The sequence below is a fragment of the Limulus polyphemus genome, unplaced genomic scaffold (genome assembly GCF_000517525.1).
Source record: "Limulus polyphemus unplaced genomic scaffold, Limulus_polyphemus-2.1.2 Scaffold772, whole genome shotgun sequence".
In the NCBI taxonomy this organism is placed as follows: Eukaryota; Metazoa; Arthropoda; class Merostomata; order Xiphosura; family Limulidae; genus Limulus; species Limulus polyphemus.
This window is the reverse complement of record NW_013666382.1, coordinates 315,375-331,750: the sequence shown is the minus strand read 5'-3', so window position 1 is coordinate 331,750 and position 16,376 is coordinate 315,375. Positions and strand designations below refer to the sequence as shown.

At 33.5% G+C, this 16,376-nt stretch overlaps 1 protein-coding gene across 1 annotated transcript in view; it reads left to right on the top strand.

The window, feature by feature from the left end:
* Positions 1–16,376, top strand: part of LOC111086003 (chordin-like protein 1) — a 55,873-nt gene that overhangs the window by 36,598 nt on the left and 2,899 nt on the right. The window contains exons 4-7 of the mRNA XM_022387175.1: positions 4,659–4,760; positions 5,795–5,892; positions 6,960–7,062; positions 7,735–7,947. Of these exons, the coding sequence (XP_022242883.1) occupies positions 4,659–4,760; positions 5,795–5,892; positions 6,960–7,062; positions 7,735–7,947 (516 nt within the window). The remainder of the gene's footprint in view (positions 1–4,658; positions 4,761–5,794; positions 5,893–6,959; positions 7,063–7,734; positions 7,948–16,376) is intronic.

Genomic DNA, 16,376 nt, shown 5'->3' with positions numbered 1-16,376 from the left:
TGGATTAAAGAATAACATTTCTTACTGTGAAATCAGAGTGTGAACTGCTTAAAAAAATAGCATTTATTTTACACCATTCAATATCAGTCTCTAACAAATAAATGTTTTGTAGGTGAAATCAAGAACGTTACCATGATAATGAACCACTTTTATTGCCAACATTTTTGTTTACATAATGTTATGTTTAAATAGCAGAGTCGTTCCACATGTTGTTGTTGTTGTTTTATTCTATGAATTAATATTTTGTTTGGAAGAATATTTTGCATGCTTACATTATTGCAGAAACCAATTTTTGTAATCGATTTTTTCTGACTTGAAGCATCAATTTTAACTTTCTACATCCACCAGCTATTTTAATCGTCACCCATACACACGGTAACTGAGAGCTAATTATGTTTTCTTCTTCTTTATCCAATACCGTTTAATTATTTAGGTATACATTCAGTACAGTTCTGATATAATGTAAATCTCACATTGTATTTTACCTATACTTTTGTTTTACTCCCAAACTTTTGTATTACTCTCTTTTAAGAGCGGCTCGGCATGGCCAGGTGGTTAAGGCGCTCGATTCGCAATCTGAGAGTCGCGGGTTCGAATCACCGTCACACCAGACATGCTCACCCTTTCAGCCGTGGGGGCGTTATAATGTGACGGTCAATCCCACTATTCGTTGGTAAAAGAGTAGGCCAAGAGTTGGCGGTTGGTGGTGATGACTAGCTGCCTTCCCTCTAGTCTTACATTGCTAAATTATAGACGGATAGCCCTCGTGTAGCTTTGCGCGAAATTCAAACCAAATTTGTCTTTTAAGACACTAATATACTGGTTTCTCGCGTACTGCCTGAATTTTTTTGAGTTTTCTGTATTGTATTAAAATGAAAAAATAAATAATTCGGGTTCTTTCTACCTTATTAAAAGAGTCCACGCGTACATTTAAAACAAAATTCTTAAATGGATAGAAGCGAGTGAAAATTAATTTTGTACGGCTTGAGAGTGATCATCTGAAAACTAATATCCAGTTCATTTATACTAAAAAGAAATAATATGATTCAACATAGCTATGATTTATTATTATTATAGGGTAAATTCAACGTGTTTATTTCAACGAAAATCAGTAAAAAGATTGTTTGATCGCGTGAAGGTATCATACTTCAAATCATTTACAGCTTTGTCAGAATACTGTCTTTAGTTATAAAAAAGAATGAAAAAAAGACAATTTTTGTAGCCCCTTTTACAACCAGGTGTGTGTGTGTATAATTTCGACATACGTGTATAAATTGATACTGGAACTAAACTGGTTATTTATCATTGACTTCTGATCAAATAAGCTTCATACTTACGTAGATTAGAAATAAAAATTAACCCAGTAATGAATGTAGTTTATTTAATATAATGCTTTTATTTATAATAATTATAATCGATTGATTCATCAAATAGGTATTGTCACTGTTACCAATATTTTCTGCCATCATCCCAGTATACTCTCGCGAGATTCGTCCAGCTCAGGAGGTTTACGATATCTATGTACTAATTTAAAAATACAAAATAGTCCTCATAATAAAAATGAGAAATGATAAAGAATACCTATCTTAAACATTTTAACCAATACTGTTAATGAAACTAACAGTAAAGAAAAAAAGAATAGAAGTTACTTACAAAATACATAAAAACAAGTGTTTGCTTCGTGCGCCATCATCCTATCCCTCCCTGTCCCTTGAAAAGCCTAATGACCATTGCTTATAGTAGCATATAATCTTGATGATGTAGGTAAAGTAGCGTGATGACAATACTAGGAGGAAATGACGACTTCTTTGCAGTAATTCAGATTTTCAGGCTAGATGGTTATTGTTCAAGAATGCCAATTATCCCCCTCCCACACTCATCAAGATTCAGTTTCTGTATCATCAGTACAATGACTATCTATATATATATATATATGACAATGGCGTGTGGCTTTCATGTCATAGTGTGGAGGTTTAGTAGAATATAAGCGTGAGTTAACCTGCTTGAAGTCAACACGATGTATAATTATATATTCACACCTTTTTTAAAGCCTGTAGATTAGAATTTTTGTCTGAACTAGTCATCTTGGTTGATAATTTGCGGGCCACCTCGTGAGCTACAGTCTAGGAAGATCGAACAGTATATATCACGTATTGACGAACGTTTTCTGATAATTAAAGACATCAAAATGACAATTATAGTTATAAAACACAATACTGGATAACATCTGGGTAATGTCACGGCGATGTCAAGGTAACTGATGTATCTTCGAGTTTCGTGATCTTGTCACGTTTTTAGCTGATTCCTCCTGAACAAAAATAATGTTCGGGATTCAATCTCTGTGGTGAACACAGCGCAGTTATCCTATTCTACGGTTTTGCTCTAAAACAAACAAATAAAACTTTCTTATAACATTAAGACAAGATGAATAGAACTGGTTACTTTAACTGGTAACTTTAAACGTATGAAGAAAAAATAAAGATTTACATCGTTAAACAAATATATTAGACAATTCCAGTTGGATATAATTCACGAATATTTTTGCTCAAGAATTTAATCCCTCTCGTACTTCTCACCAGGAGGTTTACTGATATATCTATATTGTGTTAGGACGTTAGGTCAATTGTCTGCTCGTCAGGGCATATCGCCAAAATGTTCCAAATTTAAACATAAATTCTAAAGTATGTTTGATTTATATCCCACTTCCAATATCTAAAGTTTTACCATGAAAGCTCCACAGTTAGCCTGCTTCTTATAACGTGGTTTAATTTTTCAGATAGTTTGTTTGTTTTAGAACACAGCCACAATGAACTGTCTAATGTGTCCAACACGGGAAATCTACCCCAGGATTTTAGCGTTATGAGTCCGTAAACTTACTACAGTTCCATCGAGAGACACGTGTTTTATATCTCTAACCCTTCCATTTAGTAAAAGCAGTGAAAAGATTGTAAACTTGTAGCTGTAAGTTTTGTGGTCCACCATAATTTTGAATGGCGAAAGAATACGTAGAAATAACTGCTGATTAATCCTTGCATTTCTACTCCTTGATCCTTGTGATAGTAGGTGATCAAATTATCGAGGTTCAAGAAGTTTTCTTTAACATTCAAATTACTGTTCGCTACCGTTGGGGTTCACATATTGCATCATATTGAGTATTTATATGTTTTTAGCTATTACAGCATTTAGTGTAAATAAATTACAAAAAATTCTAAGTGAAATCACTAATTTCATATGCGAAAGACATAGGGTACATCAGCAGGTAACTGATGATATTAATTTCAACACTGACGGTACTTTTATTTAAATTTTTGTAGGACTTGTATGTTATTAAAGACCCTGTAACCAACAAAGTAATGGACCCACAAGGAATTTGATGCACCATAATTTAGAATAATGTGTTTAGGAAGCCAACAAGGTCCATATGGACGTCATCGGTATATCGTTGGCTAAGCTTAATGGCCAAACTTGTATGTTATTAAAGACCCTGTAACCAACAAAGTCATGGACCCACAAGGAATTTGATGCACCATAATTTAGAATAATGTGTTTAGGAAGCCAACAAGGTCCATCGGTATATCGTTGGCTAAGCTTAATGGCCAAACTACTAAATACGGTTACTATATACGAAAGTTTAAGGTCTCGCATCACCTTTACTGTCACTGAACATGCTCGATCTTTCAGCCGTGCGAGCGTTGTAATATGACGGTCAATCACATTTTTCGTCGACAAAAGCGTATCTCAAGAGTTGGCGGTGAGTGGTGTTGATTAGATGCCCTTCCTCCAGTTTATCCATTCTAAATTAGGGACGGCTAGGGTGGATAGCCCTCTAGTAGCCTTGCGAGAAATTCATCAAACAAACGAAAGTTTATGTTTTTACACTGTAACGGTCTAAACTGAATACGCCGCTACAATCACGGTTAAAAAAAAAACACATCAATTTATTTAACAATAACAACACTTAGAAATGAATTCCACAATTTCCAAAACACAGTTTATAAATACGTGCCTGGCCAGAACTTGACACTAATGTTAATAATAATATGTTATAAATATCAATATTATTTCAAATAATGGAATCAAGAAAAAGAATCTGAAAGAAAAACTTAATTCCAAAAAATACAGCAAACACAATATTCTGGCAGGGTATTTATTCACTGAGTAGGTCAGGAGGGTACACTTCGTGTGATCATAAATTTACATAATCTTCTGCTACATTAATAGTATCTGTACGTCACCGATAGGGAAGCTAGTGTCAGTTGCATCATATTTACTCGAAATACAAATAATTAGCTAGAAGGTGAGTTAGCATTTTAATGCAACTAAACATGCATAGGTAAACTAAACGATAGAAGGAAATAATAAATGAATAATAAACACAATCATAATCATAAACAAATTGAATTTGCTATCTCACAACATATTTTTACTATATTTTCGTTTATTGGTGATCCAGAGATTCAAACTAGATTGAGATCGCAGGTCATTATCATTTTCGAGCAATAAAGCATCAAAATGTAGACGATGATCCTCTGTTTTATACGTTTTTTCGTACTATGAATAAAGCTCCAAAAACAAAGTGTAAGTTTGAAAAATAAGAAAGACTGTATTTCATATATATGTTTTGCTTCAATAATTTTTCCCTCTTCATCTCTAACCAGAAGCTGAGAACGTTAATAACAAAGATGTCAATAGCCAGGAACACGTGCTCGTTACGTTCACGATAACAGATGAAAGTATAAAAGGGCGGAACTCTACTAACGGTCGGTGTCTGTTTCCTTACTATCGTTTTATGATTATTCTAAACTTCTTAACTCTGACTAGTACATATATATATATATTTAAAGACTTTAAATAATAACAACGAAAAAATAAGAATATTTAATCATTCTTATAAGAGCTTATTTATATAATAATTTTGAATTTCTTTAGATCTAAATGTTTGGATAACAATTTAACAAGCAGTCGAAATATAGAAAACAAACTTTATTGAATAGTGACTAATTAGCTTTTATTTGTGATAATCTTAACTATGCGTCATTAGTAGCACTAACTGCAAAGAAATTAATTACCTAAACTACATCTCGCCAGAGTACAAAGAAAGCAAGAACCAAACTTCATAAGGTTCAATAAAGTCATCTTTCAATCCCCTGCTCAACATAGCAAGAGATTCAAAGGTTCTTAAAAATCAAGTAGAAAAAACAATATTCTATTACCTTCCTTTAGTTAGTAAAATTTCAATTTTCTCAGATCACAAGCAAAAGAAAATAAAAGGTCCGAGCTTAATCGTTGATTACCACATTGTTTTTAGGAACCTAGTTTCCTGATAATGAAAAAAAAATAAACACGTAGTATATTTATTCTCACACTTATGCTCATTAGAAAACGTTCTACACTTTTTAACCAATGACTTTACAGTTTAATAGCAAAATTGATATTATACTGACTTAAATAAAATGATATACCAACCAGTGGCACATTGGTATGTCTGCGGACTTACAACTCTAGAAACCGGGTTTCGATACCCGTGGTGGGCAGAGCATAGATAGCCCAGTGTGTTTAACTTCAAACAAATAATAATAAATATATGAAGATTATTCTTAGGATTTCTAAGTAGTCTTGATTTTCTTGAAAATATTTGTCTCGTCGGGAATTTAATTAGTAACACACACATTATATACAGGAATAAAATTAGCTTTGCTTAGTTAACTTAATTTTATATAAGATTATGATCATAGACAAATAAGAAAAAAATAAAGGTAATGTTCTGATCCCACTTATTCCTTAAATTTCACAGATTGTTTATCTGGAGGTCAGATTTACTCTCAGGGTGCTACGTGGCACCCTGTGATTGGACCGCTTGGACAGATGGAATGTGTTATATGCAAGTGTCAGGTTCGTGTAAATATATTTTAATGTAAAGTATTTGGATTATAGAAGAGGAATTTCCCCATAAAAGTATTACATTTGCTGCACACACACACGCGCGTTATTTACGGGAAGAAATAAACTCAAACTACCTTTTAACATTCATAATAAAACAAAAGTTTTATAATATTTAATGTTAAACATATGGATATATAACGTAAACAATTTTTTAACTCTTTAGTTAAATGAGTTACAATATATTATCCTTTTTAAAATATACATGTTTTTTAATCTGGAAATACTATGAACAAATGAAAAGAGAATTTCCGAAAATATTTTAACATTAGGAAATAGTGCGTCTGCCACCTATGATACTTTCTACTGTGTAACAGTTGGGCATTATTATAGATACAACATAAGTTTGTTCACTTTTCCTTCATAACAGAGTCGTGATAAATGATTATCGTATTCATTTATAAATTAAAAACAGACCAACCGCAATAAAGTTGCTTCAGTCACAGTGGATTTATTGTAGCTGAAATTAACCGTAAGGAAATAATAATAAAAAAAGAGCTGCACTGCATGACAGAAAAGCTATGTAAAGAAGACACTTTGGCAGGCGCTTGGTATAATAAATAAATAGTGGTTTGAATTAAAGATAAATATTTAATTTTCAGACACATTTTATAGTGAGTTGTGCATTTTCAACCATAAGAAATTATAAATATTAGAATATATATTATAACACACATGAAGAGTTGGACTGTGTATGACTTTTAGTCATATATATAAAACAGTACAGGATGTGTTTATCTTTAATATTTATGTTTTCAAATCATGTTAAGAATGTAACTGATAAAATATGTATTGAACGTTTAGATATACGTATGTGTGTGTAAGGAAATCTAATTAAAATGACAACACCGTGAAATAATAATACTAATACAACGATGCAAGTGTTGTGATTAAGCTTTATGTAAATTTAGTTAGACGTAACATACAAAATTAACTCATTCAAAATGATTGTTAGAAATTTGTTTTAAGTGTTGTTTATATATATATATAATTATTCCTTGCGATTTCGCCACCTTAAGCTAGGAAAAGTTGAATGCAGTCGTCTAAGCTGTAAAGAAACAAAATCCTGCAGTGAATTAAAGCAAATACCCGGGAGGTGTTGTCCAGTGTGTATCAGTGAAGGTCAGTTCTGTGAATTTTAACTACAGTATGTGAATTTTATTTTGATACCCATTAAAAAGTATTTAGTTTAACTAAATAACGTACAACCCGGCAAAATTATAGTAATTATAATTTTTGTAACTTCAGAAGCAATCTATATTTCAAGAAACCTTGAATTTTGTTTCTTATTTTGTGGTTAAACTATGCAACACATTATTATATACTGTAATTGCTTCATAGGCCTAGTGGTTAACATGCCCAAACAATGAATCTGAAAATTCGTGACTTGCGGCTCGTTGCCGCAAAAACATGCTTCGCACTTTGGAGTTGTGAATGCCCTCGAGTGACAGTCAACTACCAAATAAGAAAGACCCAAAAGTTTCCGGTGGGCACTGTTGACTAGCTGCCTTTCCTCTAGTCTATCGCTTCAAAATTAGGGACGACTGGCACAGATAGTTCTCTAATACTTTTGCTCGAAATTCAACAAAGATACAAATCTTCAGACACAAAAACATACACAAGAATTATTTTTAAATTGTTTGGAGCTTAAATCAAAAGTTAACAAATAATTTCTTTACACCTTTATTAACACATGTAAATATGATTACTGAGCGCAACACTTTCAGTCTTAACATAAATCAATGATTAAGATAGTTGTTTCGTTGTACTAACTGTAGTTATACAAATTAACAGAAATTTCTGAAGATGCTACCAATTCCAAGGAAATTCCACAACAAAACCCTCTTCCCAATGAGACGCGAGAGAAACTATGTATTCCAAAAAAAAGAGACGCCTTAGTGTACAGGAGCCAAGCATCCCATCGACTCAGCGGATATTATCAATACGCTTTTCAAACACAGAATGACCACGGGACTATTCGATTGTTATCTTGGACGGTTAAAGCCGGTGAGTTATAATGAAGATTTTTCTTAATCTAAGTTGTATCTGTATCATTTCATTGGCCATTAAAAATATTAAAGTTTAGAATTTTGTTGTTGTTTAAACACTTTTGTTAAACAACTCATTGAGAATTTCTTACTTATTTTATTCATAGTGGACTTTGTTGTTCTTAGATACCAATTAAAAAATTTAATTGCAATAAACATTCAGTTGTTGAATTCTGGCTGAATATAATTAATTATATTATTGAAGTATTTCTTGTTGTTTAATAAAATTTTTTATGCAGTTTAACTACAAAGAAGCTAATATGGCTTATTTTGGGGACAATAAATTATTATCGATGTATTATTCTATTTCTCTTGAAGGCTCCTAATACAAAGGAAAGTTATATTTCTAGAAATATCTACACTGACTAACCATTCTAGTCTGCAAAACAATGGGTAGAAGCAAATATTTCTCTGGCTTTCAAAAACAAAATATGTTAGTCATTCCACATCTAGCAGCGACGTTATTATTAAACATTATTTCCTTGAACATCTGTCCTCAGAGTAAATCAATATACGTTATAGAAATGGGACATACTTGTTGCTAGAACAAGTTATGGCCAACAACTTCTATTGTCTGTCCGAAGAAAAAAAGCAATTTAACAGATTTGTAAAGCGCAAAAAACATGAGGTTTGTTTCAGTTAAACAATTGATTTAACAATGGTCAGAATTCGACGACTAAAGTCAAACAATGTAAAAAACATTGAGTCACTCTGTACCCATAAGAATCAAAATTAAATAAATATAGTCTTGGATTAATTCATTTAAAGCAGTATTTAATACCGGTTTCGTCGCTTCACTCACAAAATCTATATATAACTAATAATACAGATATTGAGCAAATTTTTAAAACTTTAAAATGTAAGCGATTATTCAAAATTAGTTTGAAGTTTTTTTTTTACTTTTAAAATAAAGTTACTTTATTAAGACAACCATTTTAACCAAAATTACGATATGATCATCATTAAGAATTTCTTTATGTTAAACGCATGAAAATATCATTACTTATAGTCTTATTAGAGCATTTTTCATTTATAGCTGTTTTATTGTACTGACTGTAAGTATATAAATATATAGAAACTTTCGAAGAAGCTTTCAGTTCTGAGCAGATTATACAATAGAATATTATTCCTAATGAGAGGTCACGTAATATAAAGTTAAGGTGACAAGCAACTTTATTGTGTATACATACCTGACAAAAACCTTCCTCATATGCCTCGCCTTGTCATATGCTCAAAATCACTTATTTTGTTCTCAAAATGGAAATTTCAACATTAAGAAACACCAACTAAACAACTTTATTAAGCGTAAAATTTGTGCCAATCCTATTCAGAATGTGTTAGAAATGATGAAACTCGTGTATTCAGCAGAATGATACTTCATTCTGTCGAGACCCCAAACTTTTTCACGTGATTTAAAATGTCCTCACACTATCAAGCCGCATTGGGTAAATCAGGTGTGGATGTTTCCCAATTAATATAGCTATGTCGCTCGTTTAACTCATTAGAAGAAGTTTTACATTTCAATTTATTCATCCGTTACACGTGAGGTCAAACATCATTTGAATGTGACACGAACTGCTGCCACAACTTAAAACTAACTAGTTACTTTAAATCAGTCTGCATTCATAAAAAAATGAAAAACTTCTGTCATTTGAGGCACGTGCTTGAAATTTAAATAATCCTTAAAATGAAGCCACGTTTAATAATCATTTACATTTTGAATGATAAATGTCATAACTAACAGAGCTTAAAGTAATTAAATAATTCATTACATTGAGTTATATAAGTTAGAAAGAGTACATTTTTCAAGTAACTTAAACAACAAACCAATACATAACTGTAATTATATTTACTCCGCAAAGAACAGCATGTCACTAAACTTTTAACAAAGTGACTTGAAACATGTGTACTTCATATCGTTAGAGCTGTAAACGGAAACGTACACGTGAGTAGTAATAAGAAATAATTCAACCTGCCATTCAGTAACAGTAAAAAAAAAATATGACACTACTTTGAGCTTCCAATCTATTTTATGTCCAAGAAAAATCTAAATAAGCAAGTTGACCTTGAATAGGGCGGAAATGTTCTGGGAGCGATGGTACATGGAAGTCTGCGGTTACTTCCACATCCCATCCGATTTCAGTGGGAAGTATGGGAGGGTGCAAAATGGTCCTGAATTTGTAAAACAACGCTATTTTTAACTGCTAACTATCACCATGTGTAACAACAGTAAAGAAAACAGGAAAAGAATGAAAGGAAAAATCTACTAAGCCTTCATTTGGTTTCGTCTTCTGAGCATGAACCAGAAAAACAAGGCTATAAGTATAGTTTATAGCTACTCTGTTTAAAATTACTAGGATGATAGCTTGCAACTTGTTTATTTTCGTCTTCATTACAAGAACAAAAAAAATCAATGTCTGTAGCTTTCACTCACCGAAAAACAAAATAACATACGTCAAATTTCGTTTATTATTATAGTGCTTCAGCAACATGTTTTTTTTAAATCTTAATTGAATTGTAAACTAACGTTTCTTTGAAACAAACTAATTTTAGTTAAAGAAAACAGCTATAGCAAGAAAGTAAAGCTAGCATTTTGATTTGTTGAATCATCAAGCATGTATATGTACACAGAAAATGTGCCCCGCTTGGACAGAGGTAAATGTAAGGATATACAATGCTAAGATCAGGGATTTTATTGTCCTCGGTGGACACAGTAGATAGCCCGATGTGGCTTTGATATAAGAAACACACACAGAAAGAATAAATGTCAGTATTCAATTCTTCATTTTTCAAACAAACTCATTTATCGTATTTATTTGATTGTTGTTTGTTTTGAATTTCGCGCAAAGCTACACGAGAGCTATCTGTGCTAGCCGTCCCTAATTTAGCAATGTAAGACTAGAGGGAAGGCAGTTAGTCATCACAACCCACCGCCAACTCTTGGGCTACTCTTTTACCAATGAATCGTGGGATTGACCGTCACATTATAACGCCCCCACGGCTGAAAGGGCGAGCATGTTTGGTGTGACGGGGATTCGAACTCGCGACCCTCAGATTGCGAGTCGAGCGCCGTAACCACCTGGCCATGCCGGGCCTAAAAGTATAGGAAGGAAAAGCGTTAATTTAAGCCGCTTGGGTGAAGAATATCTAATTTATGAATTAGTCGATTTTCAAGGTTTTTCTTTTGATAATGTTTGAAGGTATATACTTGAGCCTCATTACAGAGAAATCGCTGAAGCCATGTTGTGGACTACTAAAATGGCGTCCACAATGATGGGTTTCGTTTTGTTTTATGTCACTCACGTGTTTATGGGTTCTATGACGGTGCCTACTTGAGCCTCACTACAGAGAAATTACTAATATGATGTTGTGGACTACTGAAATGGCGTCCGCAAGGATGGGGTTCGTTTTGTTTTATGTCATTCACATGTTCAGGGGTTCTGTCTCTGAGGTGACGATTTGTTTTTCCAGTATACAGCTGTCCACAATGTTTTCATATTATACAGTAGATGAGACAGTGAGATGTATAAGTAAAGGATTGTCTTATAAAAAGTTTAATTTAGATCCTCGTGTTTGAGGAGGAGCAGCGTGGCTCAGTGGCTGCTCGCTTTGGATTCGTTATAGAATGTTTACGAGTTCGAAGGTGGACAGTGTCATGCTGATGCTTTTGAGCAAGACCCTTTACCCTACTTCTTTCAGTCTACCGAACTGTATTATGGGTACCAGCTGTTAGCTAGGGGTTAACCTGCGATGATTGGTATCCCATTCAAAGGGAATGGGTCACCATTATCATCCGCTTATGCCATTGTAACCGGAATTCGAAAGCACTGGCCTTATGTGCCTTATAAAGTCACGGCAAGGATTTAGCTTTTAAAACTTTACCTTGATTAGTATTATTTACATATTCACAAGTGTTGTATGAGTCGTTCACAGCGTCAGGTACCAAATGGGTTCTAAGTATGGTAACTAGGTGTTAACGTACCAAAAGGTTGAGAACTTTAGTATCATGGCTGTAGGATAGTAATGGTCGATCTCTAAACATGGTGTTGGTGGTAGGATCTTCCAAGATTATCTTTTAGTTCTGAATGATTACATGCTTATCTTTTATGTTGGTAGGATTATAAGTCAGAACTACAAGAATGTGATCTTTGTTATCTCTCGAGTCTAATCAAAAGAATGATTCACGAAGTCTATTGGCTGCTTTCAAGGCAGCATTGGGTATTAGAAATTTGGGATAGTCTCTGCTAGTGCCAAAAATGTACTATTTCCTATGATTGGATAGTAAAACCATCAACTTCACTATATAATCTGCGTAGTGTTAGGAGTTTATAGTAAGGGATAGAGTTTTTAATGTTTTATGGAGGATAAGATTCAAAATGTAAGCTGGAACGGGGATCAATTGTTTTATAATATATTTTGGTAGCAATAGGTTATTACTGAGACAACGTTTGATACCTAGACAGACATGAAAGATATTCTCTGTAAACTGTGTAAGTGAATTGGAGGACAGGGTGAAAATGGGTGACGTGTTATAAAAAACTGTCTAGGTTTTCTTTATACAATGAAGTTCTACCAACAACATCATTTATATACTTACAGAATATAGTAAGTGTTTCTCCGATATACTGGTCCACAATTTTTTCAACATAACCAACAAACAAATTTTCAAATGATGATCCCATTTTTGTGCCCATAGTTACACTACAAGTTTGTTTATAATATTTACCACTGAAGAAGGACGCAGCTAATGTTAATACCGATTCAGTGTTTATGTAGGAGGATCTTTTGGTTCCTCGAGGTCTAAAAAGTATATCAATGAAAGAATACCTTCGTTGTAAATAACTGAAGTATACAGAGACTTGATATTCATGATAAAAAGGTATTTTTCATGACCTGTAAGAGAAAAAATCAGGGTGTGGTTAGTATCTTTAATATAACTTGGTATACATGCTAAAATTATGACTAGTTTTCTGTGAAGAAGCTGCAGACTGAAACAGTGGGGCGGCCTGGGTTCTTTGTGAACATTAGGTAAGAGGTAAATAGTGTTCTAGGACTTCTTACAATTAAGTATTTAGTACTGGCTAGTAGTTTTTCAATGATTGGCTTTAAAAGTGTACAGTAACTCTTAATAGTTTCCTCCTGAATTAGTGTGCAGTATTGTTGATAATTTAATTGTGTTAGCGCTTCTTCTAAACATAAATCTTCTTTTCACCAAACTAACACGATTCCACCTTTAATTACGATATGGATTCTTTTTTCATAAGTTCCTTAGAGCTGAATATTCTCCATTTCTTAGACTTCTGGTCATGATTACTTCGTTTAAATTCAGTTCATTAATTTTATTTCTACGTTTCTGAATGAAGTCATCAAGTGTTGTGAGTTGACCTGCTGGTGGAGTGTAAGTACTGTACATTATTTGCAAATTTATAGAAAGAATCAGTGTATAAAACACTAGAAGTATCTTCGGAATTAAAGAAATATGTGAACCTTGAATTACAGTCTGCTGAAAATGTTTTCAACATTGTGGTGAGGCTATTGAGACATCTGTTGACAGGTGTAAACCTTAGACCTTTCCTCACGGCAGAACGTTTGGGAACAGGTTCGGGAGTTCCAGGTTAGTGTGTATTGTAAACACCAGGTTGGGAGATTGAGGTCCTCAAATTATTTGTCTGTTCTATCGAAATAAAATAGCATTGTACATTTATAGATTCATTTATTCTATTGCATTGAAAACATTACAGATATCTTGTTCCAGGCTTGTATTTTCTTCTGTGTTTAAATTAGAGCTGGTTTCGCAAGGGGAAGTAGTATTTGATGAAATTACTAGTGAGCGTTTTTTTCTGTTGTTTTCTTTTTTTCAGAGGTGAAAGACATCGATTAGATTCGTTGATTTCAAGCTCATATTTTGGCGTGTAGATTGTCTAAGAATATGGTTTAAATGTGTTATCCTTGTTAAGCTGCTTATATTATCTTTCTGTTTCATCGAAGCCATCACACAAAATCACAAGAATGGTATCCCGAAACGTTCACTATACTATAAAATACATATTTTCTCAGCATAACTTAACCAATTTGTTTTTCGTGAGAAAATTTGTTTGGCAATCTTTCTGAACTGATTAAATTAACGGATAATAAATAACACCTTTGTTCAAATAACTGTCGTGGTGGGCAGAGCACAGATAGCCCATGGTGTAGCTTTGTGCTTAAGTTCAAACAAACAAACAAACAATCAAATAATTGTCTATCTCTGCGTAACGTAGCTATAGAATGAAGTTACAAATGCCATTATTCTCTTATACCACCTTCCTAATCCTCAATTCCTGTCATGATATTAAAATGGCATATTGAAGAATAATACCCATTTCACATACTATGCATTTTAGGTTTAATTTTAATCATTATGGCGAAATGTGGTATTAGGTCACATATTTAGGCCCGGCATGGCCAGGTGGTTAGGGCGCTCGACTCGTAATCTGAGGGTCGCGGGTTCGAATCCCCGTCACACCAAACATGCCAACCTCCGCCTTTGCCTGGTCCCAAGTCCAGGATGAGAAAGGGGAGGGTTGGGCGCGGGGCTAGCAACTCCACCTCGTAAAAAAACAACCTGCTACAAATAACTGCAACAACACCTTCCGTTGGCAAGGTGTTGTTGCGGCCCTATGCTCCACTGGGAGTTTACAGGAATATAAAAAAAAGGTCACATATTTAAAATGAAAGAATTACGTTACTTCACCTAAAATATTCTCTGACTGAAGATCTTTACAAATTCTGATTGAGTCACTCGTTTTATAGTAATATTTTACATTTGATTTCGTTTATACCTTGCATAAAAGGAAAAACATAATTTTGTTTTATTATTATTGTTTGAAATTAAGCACAGAGCTATACAATGGGCTATCTGTGCTCTGCCCACCACGAGTATCGAAACCCGGTTTCTAGCATTGTAAGTCCGCATACATATCGCTGTGCCACTGGGGGCAATTTTGTTTTAAAACAATTTCTATGTATATATATATATATATATGTTATAACACAGCGACACTATAAAACACCTTTCACGTCATATATAATAGAAAGAAAAGTTGGAGAAATTTTAAAGTAACTTTTAGGTATAGTGTCATGTATGACCATGTTATCATTTTGGGGAATGAGGAGGAAAGTGCTACATGCGCCTTAAAGGTAATTTCTAGGTATGGTGCCATACCTCAACAGCATTGTAAGACACTGTCCTAATCTTGAGTGATGAAAAGAAATGTGCTTTAGACGCTTTAAAAGTAATTTTAAATTTGGTGTAACCATATTGCAGATCTGTGAAACTCTGTTCTCACCTTGTAAAATGAGGAGAAAAGTGTTCTCGATTCTTTAAACTAAAATTAACACTATTCTCACACTCTGCAATATGGCGGATGGTGTTTCAGGAGTTTTAAAGTAGTTTTTGATTTTTCGCAACACGGGGCACTATAAAATATTATTTTTCCCTATGTATAATGAGAAGAAAAGTGATTCCGGTGTATTAATTTGTATCTCAACACCACATCAAGTATATAGGAATTTTTCTTATTTTTTTTTGTACAACGGAGAAAATTGCTTAGTGAGGTACTTTTGAATAATATCGATTAATTTATTAACAATAAAATATCCAATAAAAGAGATATAGCAGCGATCACAAGAACTTATCTAGGGTGGTTGTAGACATTTCAGGCTGATGTCTGGTACCCGCCCGAGAACCCCAGCAGGGTTCCTAGGCATTACTCCTGTGTGGACCAGGGACACAACCCCTGAAAGCTCGCAGGTATTTATCATTTACGGATGTACAAACTACCCGTTCTTGCACAAAACTGCATAATTCTGTTTTCTGAACTGGAAATGTAGCTTGAAACAATGACAAAAAGTGGAGTACACACAGTCACAAGTAGTCTTACATGTCCACAACTTTTAGCATATTTTTCAAGAGTTTATGGAAAAGTAGTAAGTCAATGTATTATTTCATTATTATTAAATTTGATTGTATGTTAAAACTATATGTATGTGTTGCATGCCCCTTTGTAGGAGGTTATCCTTTTCACAATAATGAACAATACTAACAAAGGCAATTTTACAATCTAAAACACAGTACATGTACATCACTATGGATATAGTCAGTAGTAACAATACTGATAAAACAAGCCTGCGATGGTTTTATTGTCTTGAAAGTTTTACATGTTCTACAGTGATTCCTGTACGCTGAATCCAAGAACGATATCCATTTTTCTCTATCACGTACATATTTATCACAAAACTTTATAACGCAATACATAAAAGATAAACCACAACACGTAGTTTTGAGATTAAACGACGTATAGTTCACACACAAAAAAATCAGGATGAATAAGGATGCATATTCGTTTG